Source organism: Juglans regia, chromosome 11, assembly GCF_001411555.2.
Source record: "Juglans regia cultivar Chandler chromosome 11, Walnut 2.0, whole genome shotgun sequence".
Taxonomy (NCBI): domain Eukaryota; kingdom Viridiplantae; phylum Streptophyta; class Magnoliopsida; order Fagales; family Juglandaceae; genus Juglans; species Juglans regia.
The window spans coordinates 25,943,096-25,953,362 of NC_049911.1; the positions used below are offsets into that span (position 1 = coordinate 25,943,096).

Consider the following 10,267-nt stretch of genomic DNA (forward strand, 5'->3'; position numbering starts at 1 on the left):
TAAAAAAAATATAATGAATAGAGGTTGTTTAGCATTACTCATATTCAGGTGTTTGACAGTTGAAACAGGCAGCTCACCTGACAGAGCTGCAGCCTACATAGTAATCATCGTCTTGCAGTGCAACATTGCAAGGAAGATGCCTGGTTTTGCTGATTTGACCGAAGGATTATTCTTTATTTATTTATTTTTTAAAAGTTACATGGAATAAAAATTTCAATAATAAAATAATTTCAGCAATTTGACTCTAACGCAAACTATAGAGACCAATTTTGAATTGAACCCTATTAATAACCCACAAATATTTTTCTGTGTTCATAAGAAGATATAAGTACGAATAATGTTGAAATCTAACAAGGAATTTTCAAGAAGTTGGTGCAAAATAGAGGGTTAAAAATGGAAACTTGTTGAAATCTAACTTCTTTGTCTTTGAGAGAGAGAGAGAGAGAGAGAGAGAGATGGACAGTGTTGACGACCCGTTTCCTGAAACAAGAGTGAAGAATAGATATTGCCATGTTGGAAATGACTTGTTCTTATAAACAAAATCCAACAGATAACAGCTCAAAGATAACATAGTTTCATACTCTCTCCATAGAAATTAAAAGTAGGACAGCTACTTTGCAGGTAATTTAGGGAGAGTGACAAGTAGTACATCGCATGCTCCACTCAACTCCCATATCAACTTGCTTATTGGCCTTGAAACCTTCATGATTTTTCTCCGGTCAAATTCCGGTAGAGTTCATCAATTTGCACCTGCACAAACATGTAATTACTTTTCCAGCACTCTGATCCTTATGATTGTTGTTTAATATATAGAAAGCTCAAGAGAGAACTTCAATATACCTTATAAAACTCAAGAAGCTTGTTTCTTTTCTTCTTCAATGTTGCAGTTACCAAATCTTTATCAATATCGAAGGGGTGGGGTTCTAGAATGACTCCTTTGATATTTTCAAAACCTCTAAGCTGGTTCAATACAAGGGGGAGATAATTGATGAAACAAGAAACATTAGAACAAATAAAAAAGTAGTCATCCCATGTTTAAACACCAAAGAGAGTAAAAGAGTGCAGAGAAAACGATCAAAATATTACCAAGTTATACAGACATTGAAATGGTAGTCATTAATGTCTCTCAACTCAGATGGGAGAACACATAGAGATTGCAGATTATCCATGTATTATTTAAATTTGAAGCAGATATTACCTTGTTTCTATTGGCAGTAGACTTCAGTTCAGATAGCACATAATTCTTGAACTGATCAAGGGAACAGAGTTCAGTGAATGAACTCGTGTGACCATTTGAATATGCCCACTTTTTGGTGTTTTCTTCATGTGGTACAACTACTGCAACCAACATGGACTTAAAGCTGTTCCCATAGACCCAGATCTTCAAAGCAATGGGAATATTATCGAATAAATGGCTTGTTACCCATAAAAAAATTTAAAAAAAAAAAAATCTAACGACTAAAAATAAAGAACTGGAAAATTAGCTCACATCTTCAATAATTGGACTGATACCATAAACATTTTCCAAATACTCTAGCGCAATATACTCTCCATGAGAAAGTTTTATCAGGTTCTTTTTTCGATCAATAATCTTAATAACTCCATTTGGAAGTAGTTCCCCAATGTCCCCTGAGAATGCCAAAGAATGACAACATATTCTTAAGACAAAAAATATTCTTTAAGTAAAACTAACTTAAAAGACAAGAAAGGAATCTGCCCCCAACCTGTATGAAACCAGCCATCTTTAATGGATTCTGTTGTTAATTCAGGATTTCTGTGGTATCCAGAAAAAACAGTCTTCCCTCTCACACATATCTCACCACATGGTCGCTCCCCAAGTGGATTGTAGCCCATCTCTGGTACCTCTTCCAGCCGAAGCTCATTGTACACAGCAACCGCACCAGCAGTACCAACCATGCACATCTCGTCAGGAAAGCAAAAAGTAGTCGGTCCACAAGTTTCTGTCAAACCTGAACCACAATGCTTCAGATGGTTCAAATGTGTATAATTCGTGTGCGTGCTAGAAACTAATGATGGAATCACTGCTACGCCTACATGATAATCCAACCCGTCCCAACTAAAAAGGTAATATGTCCAAAACAGAAACAGAATGGGATGTGAAAACAGCCATGAATAAGTGGAAAATACATACAAGACATTCAATGACAACTTTAAAAAGTAGCATAATTACTATTAAAATGGAATAAAAAAAGAAGTCTTTACCGTAGCCTGTGATTAAAAAAGCACAGCAAGTAACCCGTAAGAATTCTTCCACCTCAGAGCTCAAGGGTGCGCCTCCAGAGATTATCAGTCGAACCCGACCCCCTAACTTGGCTTTGACCTAAACAAAATTGAAATAAATGAAGGATAATAGGAAGTTGATGGAAGCTTTTCCTATGCTATTATAAAGATGCAGTATTATTAGGATACAAAGGAAACGTAACACTTGATTTGTTGTAATGAATCCTAGGACTGTTTCACATGGATTCAAACAAAATTGAGTAGTTGTCAAGATGATCTAATGGCATACATTGAGATGTCACATGGTACAGGAGCTTATGAGCATCCGTCTGGGGCTAGATAATGGGATTTAAAACAGAAGTTTTTTAGGAGAAAAGATATAACCTTCCTGAATGCCAATAGATCTGCCAACGGCGCAGCATTTTTCTGTTTAAACCCTCTAGTCATCCAAAAACGTTTGCTGTATCATAAGAATGGCTCATTAATATCATATAAGTGTCCCAAAACTTATTACAAAACAAATATGCTTTTCCATCACTATAAAGTGAACATATTGGAATAGATAGAAGACCAACTTACTATCTGTAGAGCATGCCAAAAATATTTCTCCTTACTGGATTGAGTTCCTGTAATGCCTGTAGTATACCTGAAATATGGATGAGCATGAGAGAATATGTAGTTTAACCAAAATAAATGAATTTACTCGGTTTTTGCTGAAAGATGACTAGATTCTGTACCTTCATGCACTCTTTCAAAAACTCGAGGTACCCCGGCAAAAATTGTTGGCTTCAGCTCCATCAAATCATCTCTCAAAGCTTTAAGATCCTTCAAATAAGGAACCATAATTTTATAGATTCTCATTGGAAAAGCCAAACAGTCATGAAAAATAATGGACCATTTAGGACTGAAATAGAGAGTTCTGGGTGCCAACATTTGGATATCTCTAAAGCAATGAGAAATTATAAACAGCATTACTGCCTCAATAGATAGCATGGTAACGAACTATCCTCTACCTCCCCTGCCCTACCCTCCTCCTCCCCCTTCAAATCTGGTACACTAGCACTAAGTACCAAATATTTGCAAACCCCAGCATTTTCACAGTATCCTCTCCCCACGACCATCATTGATCTCCATATTTTTATTCCTTGGCCCATAAACTATATTAGAGCAATTAATTTTATTTTCCTTTATATTTTTTTTTATCTCATCTCATTCACTTTTTTTTTCCTGCCCATGTATGCAATTTGGATTAAAGAAGAAAGGAGGCCTATACTTCAAAGACAAGAAATAGTTTCAGCAGCATACCCCATGATAATAGCCAACAGAAGCACCCTTGTGAAAAAAATACTCTTCAATCACACGGTCAAGGATATGAGCCAGGGGCAAGAAAGAGAGATACACATCATCTTCAGTCATCTATAGAGGTTCGAAATTGCATGTGTTAGGAAAACAACAGAGAAGGGGAGTAAAAATTATAAATCACATAAAAGAATATCCAAGAAATTAACATATGAAAATTAATGACGACTACACAGCATATCACATGTTTTTTGGTTGACAGCTAGGAGACAAATACAAACTGATACACAGATTGTGCACATAAAATTATTGGGGGTATTTGCAGGGGCTCGTGCTAAGGATCGGGACTTGTTCATTATTATTTTGTATAGCTTGATCAGAAAATTTAACGAAAAAAAAATAGAGCTTAACAAGATGTCATGGATATTACTTGAACGGCAAGAAGAGACATACTGCATAAAAATATCCTATCAGATGTTTAAGAACCATTATTTACCTTGTCTTCAAGTTGCTCCAAAAACAGGTCAGCCCCTCTAATAAAAGTTGCAATGTTGTCATGAGTTAACACAACACCTTTAGGATCTCCGCTTGTGCCACTTGTGTACATTATTGTGCTGATGTGGGAAGCCTGGGGTGGAATAAACTCCGAGGGGTTTTCTTTCCCCTATGAACAACAAATTCTTAAGATCAACCACAACAGAAGAAAGCATGTCAAGCATTGAAGTGTTATGCTAGTGAGTGGGGATGAAACATTTTGTTCGAGTAAGTTAACCCAAGATTTGGTGATTTAATATCAAATCTTACAGCTTTTAGAGTGAAAAAATTAATGCAATTCCCATGGAAAATAGGTATATAAGAAATAAAAAACAGATAGCATGAATTCCACTAAATTTGTATAAAATTTTTCTTCACACAATGCCTCCAGAGAGAGAGAGAGAGAGAGAGATCCATATGCATATATTTACGTGTGTACTACAGTACTAGTATTTGTTTCTAAATAATTTACCACTGGAGAAAACCAAACACTTCATGTTTATTCACATCATATGCAGATTCTTTCATTGAAAAATACATTCAAACAAGACATTCAGAAACTGACCATATGGAGGAACTCATTCCATGAGAATGGTTTTATCCCAATGCCAGCTACTTTATTCTTCTCCTCCACTGCTAAGGAAGTGAAGCACACCATGACTGCAACAAAAACCAAACTCGATAGAATGTCTTCAGAGCAGCAGAATGCAATCTATTCAATCATTCTTACTTTTCAGTCGTTGAGCAGATGTACAATCAGGATTTAGTAGCTGCAAATGCAAGTACATTTGTCCGATCAGAACTATCAATTGCTTTTAAAGCTTGAGATAATGCGGTTACATATATATCACAGTGGGTCAAGTGTTTTTGAGTTCTCACTTCTTTCACTTTCTTATCCTGGACAAACACAAAATCAACCTCCGCATGATCTAAAATAAAATTGACAGCCCCTGGCCCTGCATCCAGCACAACCTTAAGGACTTGATTAAATTTTCTGAGATTACTTATCCAAAAAAAAAAAAAAAGCCTTAAAAAATAAAACACTACAGAAATGGAATGTCAAATAGCTGCAGATGAACACACACAAATGAATCAGGAAGCAGAAAAATAAGTGCCAAAAAGCACAATGCCTTTAGAAAATCCCAGACCAGTGTATTAGCAAGCAATGTACAATCAAGCACGGGAGTAAATGATCTAGAAGAGTCAAGATAGGAGAGTTCAACCAAAAAGGAGAATGGTTTGGGTAGTACTGTGATACAGTGCTGTTATTTGGACCAGAAAGAGAAACGAAAAGGAAAATGATACAGAATTCAATATTAAACCTGACTGTCAAAGGTAGAGAGAATAAATGGAAATTAATCAGAGGGTTATTCCCTGGCAAAGCTCCTACTTCAACCAAAACATCGCATGCCACTAAGCATGGTGAATAGTGGATCCATCTCTTACGAGGAAAAAAATGAAGAGAATTAGTTTAAGCTGTAAGGTAAAAGACTCAATTCTGATGTCTTTTTGAGAGAAAAAGAGAGACGAAGCAGCTAAAATTTAAGACAGAAACTAGAAAACTAGTCAAGAAGAAGGTTTATTACCAAGGGTATCGTAGAGAGGCACACAAACCAACCTGTGGGCATTGCAAGCCTACACAAAATTTGAACGATTTTTTCATTGAAAAATATAAAAAAGAAATATCAAACAATAAAAACAAAATCATTAAGGCCTTGATGAGCAAAACAAGACTGGAGAAGAAGTCAAAACAGATCACCTCCATAGCAGTAACCCACTGAGGGCAGTTTGATCCATAAATCCCGACCCTGGAGCCCTGTCAAAGGAATGTAAATAAAGCCACAAAGAAATGAGTCCACTGAAAGAGAATAGCAAGTGTTCAGATCACTAGCCCATAGAAAGTTAACACGTGGACTTACAGGTTCAGCACCAGATGCTCGTAATGCTGAACCAATATCCCGAACTTCATCAAAAACTTCCTTGTACGTTTTCCAGACATAAGGGCCCAGCTAAACACCAAAACAAGTCATTAACCAATTACCAAAACTACTTAACCTATGCAAACACTACTTCCTAAAGGATGCCTACCTTCCCATCAACAAACTCGCGCCATCCAAGCATCCTATTTCCAGGATACTTTTCTACAGACGTACTGTAGGGTCAAAACACTTGGATTGTCAAAGAAATGAGCTATAGAAAAACTGCTTGTATTTGAAATATTCCAAACCGAAGGAACAATGCTGATATTTTGATGTAATGTAATATATAAAGAAGTCGATGTTGCTAAGCATTGGCATGCACCAATTGTCAAAGATATAATATTTATATATATATATATATATGTGTGTGTATCGTACTGTTCCCTTTTATTTTGATTTGAAAACAAACCATACGTGAACTGAATTACCTGAAAACGTCCCAAGCTGTACTAATATTGGGATCAAGTGGAGGAAAATTGTTGCTGGAGAGTAAATTACGATAGGCTGGACCAACTGATGGCTTCCCATCTTGGCCTTCCCTTCCCTCCTCAATCCGAGCTGAAAAAACCTTCATTCTTCTCGAGTATGAAACCTGGAAAACAGGACAATCCGTATGTTGACAAAAAACAAAGTAGGTGCAAAAGCCCAGGTAAAATTCATGAGGCAACAACTCTAGATCATCCAAGTGAAGGTCAACAGTCAATCAAAAGCAAAATATATATATATAATTATCCAAAAAATAGTTTATCTAGGATACACAGAGATACAAGAAAAGCGTTGTATTTATACTTCAAAATCTAATCAGGATATTAGTAGCGCTTCTCAAACTGCAATAAAGTCTAGTTTCACCTAACAAGTAATCAGCTTCTCAAACTGGGACTTAACCAATCCAGGACGTTACATATATAGACCCTTCAGAATTCTGTTTCAAGGATGGAATTAAGGAAATTGAGATGTTCTTGTGAGTCCCAAACCCATTTGATATTAAAGGAAAACAATAGGAAAATACTTAAATAGTTTATGATCTAATCTAACAAGAAAGACGGTTAAAAAAAAAACAAGCGGAAGACAAATATGGCCATAAGAAAGTAGAATCAAGAATACCGTTTAAGAAGTCGAAAATTTATAGGCATTATATTATAGCAAAATTAATGTTCAAAGTTAAATTAATGTCCAAAGTTGACCTAAACGAAAAAAGTAAAATTATGGCAATTAAGGTCCCGTTAGAATTTGAGTTCAGCTTAATTTTAAGTTGAGTTTAACATCCAAACACCCAACTCTCAAATCACTAAACTCATCTCAACTCAAAACCTCTTTACACGTGAGACTCACAACCTTTTTTAACTCAATGCCTCTTTACACACGGGACTCACAATTTTTTTCAACTTCTCATAAATACATATAAATTCGTATTAACATCTAAACTCATCTTAGGTAGATTCCACAAAACTCACTTCATCATCTCAACTCACTACTATTTATAAAAAAATTGACTCATCTGAACTCAGCTCAACATTCAAACAGAATCTAAAACTCATTATTACGCACCATAAATAAGCTTGAGGGGGAAAAACCAGCATGAACGATAAAGTTGATAGAATTACCGATCGAGCAAGCTAGCCCGAATGCAAGAAACAAATAAATTAGGAAAAAAAAAAAAGGTTTCTGAGCATTTTCACCTGACTGGCTGATCAATATGGAAGCGAAATCACAAACCCAAATTAAGAAATCAACATGAAACATGAGCTATAAATATATACTTGAAAACTTACAAAAGGCAGAATTAAAACTACATGCAAAAGCCCATAGTAAAACAAACAAGCAGCAAACGGAAAGGAAAGGAAAACTGAGAAAGCAAACAAAAAAGAATACTAACAACTCGTGCATGCCCAACTTAAGAAAACACGTGATGCCACGGCCATTACACTAGAATGAAAGGGTTTGACACGAACTAAACCTTGGTCCTTGGATTAAGTAGTAGTAGTACTACACCCTGAAATACATATTAATCCTCGGGAATTAATACAGTAAAGTTGAAACCCATTTGCCAAAATGAAACTACGACCCATTAACACACAGACAAATGAGCAACCTTAAATCAACCAGCTTGTTTGCGTACTTGAAAACATATGTTTGCCGTGTTCACATACTGAGAGAGAGAGAGAGAGAGCTGACCAGAGCTTACAGTGAGAACGTAGAACAGAACTTAAGCATTGGAGCATTGGTGGCGGAACCTTGAAAGGAAAGAAAACTGAATAAATGCGGAGCAGGAAATTAAAGAAAAAATAAAAGCGAACTGCCATGGGCGTTAATGAGTTAGGTGAGGCAGGTGGCTTCAGCCTTCAATGATTCATGCTGTTTTTCATTTCCAAACAAACGGTATATACGTACTTCTTTTCAATTTGGAGAATCAAATAAACAGATCATGATCAAGCGCATCATGCACAAGAATTTGATGTAAGCTAGTGACCATTACTTGTTCCATACTGCATTATCTATATTTTAAAAGAATTAATCAATAATATAATTAAAATTTTATAAAAAATAAAATTTTTTTTTTCTTACAATATAAAATCTCATTCACCGCTTAAATTATACACACTGACACACATACTAAGATCGATCTTGTCAGTTCTGCACACATGACCAATCATGCTATAATCTTGGTACCATGATTAGAGGCGAAACCAGGACATCTATAATTCAGAGCCTGGTTTCGCCCCCTCACGACCATGATGGGAAAATATATTTTTTTAACTTATCGTTTGGATAGTAATTTAAGATGAAATAAATTGATTTGTATTAAAAGTTGTATAAAATATTATTAAAATATTATTATTACTTTTTAATTTAAAAAAATAAATTATTTATTATATTTTATATAAAAATTTAAAAAAATTATAATAAAAAAATTAAATATCTTTAAAGTTTAATTAATTTTGTTCGGACACTAAAGATTAAAATTGTGTAATTATTGAACAAAACTTCCGAGTGGCAAAAATTATTTGTCAGTCTAACTAAGGCTATGTTTGGGTACCAAACATTCTTCAATACTTTCTAACTATTCTCGTACTTTTCAAAATACTTCACATGCCAAACAACTTAAAATACTCTCAATAGGACCCACAAATCCAATTCAATCTCTACTCATAACTATTCACAAACATTCTATAATACTTATCACTATTACATATAAATAAAAAATAAAATCACTATAATATTTATCACTATTAAATATAAATAAAATAAAATCACTATAATATATAAATAAAAAATAAAATCGCTATAATATATAAATAAAAAATAAAATCACTATTATATATAAATAAAAAATAAAATCGCTATAATATATAAATAAAAAATAAAATCACTATAATATATAAATAAAAAATAAAATCACTATAATAAAATAACTATAATATATAAATAAAAAATAAAATTATAATCACTATTATATATAAATAAAAAATAAAATCACTATAATATATAAATAAAAAATAAAATCACTATAATATATAAATAAAAAATATTTATCACTATTATATATAAATAAAAAATAAAATCGCTATAATATATAAATAAAAAATAAAATCACTATAATATATAAAAAATGAAAAATAAAATTATTATAATATTTATCACTATTAAATATAAATAAAAAATAAAATCATTATAATATATAAATAACAAATAAAATCACTATAATATATAAAAAATAAAAAATAAAATTACTATAATATTTATCACTATTAAATATAAATAAAAAATAAAATCATTATAATATATAAATAAAAAATAAAATCACTATAATATATAACTAAAAATTAAAATCATTATAATATTTATCTCTATAATATATAAATAAAAAATAAAATCGCTAAAATATATAAATAAAAATAAAATCACTATAATATATAAATAAAAAATAAAATTACTATAATATTTATCACTATTAAATATAAATAAAAAATAAAATCATTATAATATATAAATAAAAAATAAAATCATTATAATATATAAATAAAAAATAAAATCATTATAATATATAAATAAAAAATAAAAACACTAAAATATATAAATAAAAATAAAATCACTATTATATATAAATAAAAAATAAAATACTATAATATTTATCACTATTATATATAAATTAAAAATAAAATCACTATAATATATAAATAAAAAATAACATTACTATAATATTTATCACTATT

General features: G+C 32.4%; 1 protein-coding gene across 8 annotated transcripts; it reads right to left on the reverse strand.

Moving 5' to 3' along the window:
• Positions 1-476: 476 nt before the first annotated feature.
• Positions 477-8,310, reverse strand: LOC108982045 (long chain acyl-CoA synthetase 1-like). 8 transcript variants are annotated; one of them, XM_035695393.1, is made up of 21 exons: positions 8,146-8,188; positions 8,011-8,046; positions 6,482-6,645; positions 6,163-6,226; positions 5,994-6,083; positions 5,834-5,890; positions 5,661-5,709; positions 4,954-5,030; positions 4,805-4,844; positions 4,640-4,734; positions 4,037-4,204; positions 3,547-3,657; positions 2,979-3,066; positions 2,821-2,887; positions 2,626-2,701; positions 2,224-2,341; positions 1,725-1,970; positions 1,490-1,629; positions 1,199-1,381; positions 841-960; positions 477-750 (listed from the first exon to the last, which is right to left on the reverse strand). In XM_035695393.1, the coding sequence occupies exons 3-21, from the start codon at positions 6,625-6,627 to the stop codon at positions 703-705; spliced, it is 1,983 nt and encodes a 660-aa protein (XP_035551286.1). In that variant the 5' UTR covers positions 6,628-6,645; positions 8,011-8,046; positions 8,146-8,188; the 3' UTR covers positions 477-702. The 8 variants fall into 8 exon arrangements, with proteins under 8 accessions (XP_035551286.1, XP_018808861.2, XP_018808867.2 ...); XM_018953316.2 differs by lacking the exons at positions 8,011-8,046; positions 8,146-8,188 and adding an exon at positions 8,229-8,310; XM_018953322.2 differs by lacking the exons at positions 8,011-8,046; positions 8,146-8,188 and adding an exon at positions 8,239-8,305.
• Between the last annotated feature and the right edge of the window lie 1,957 nt (positions 8,311-10,267).

Bases quoted from the DNA above. Each gene is read 5' to 3' on its own strand.
- LOC108982045 (XM_018953316.2), bottom strand. From the start codon at position 6,627: ATGAAGGTTTTTTCAGCTCGGATTGAGGAGGGAAGGGAAGGCCAAGAT. The intron at 6,227-6,481 runs GTAATTCAGTTC...TTGACCCTACAG, and splicing joins ACAGCTTGGGACGTTTTCAG to TACGTCTGTAGAAAAGTATC. The intron at 751-840 runs GTATATTGAAGT...ATGTTTGTGCAG, and splicing joins AGCTTCTTGAGTTTTATAAG to GTGCAAATTGATGAACTCTA.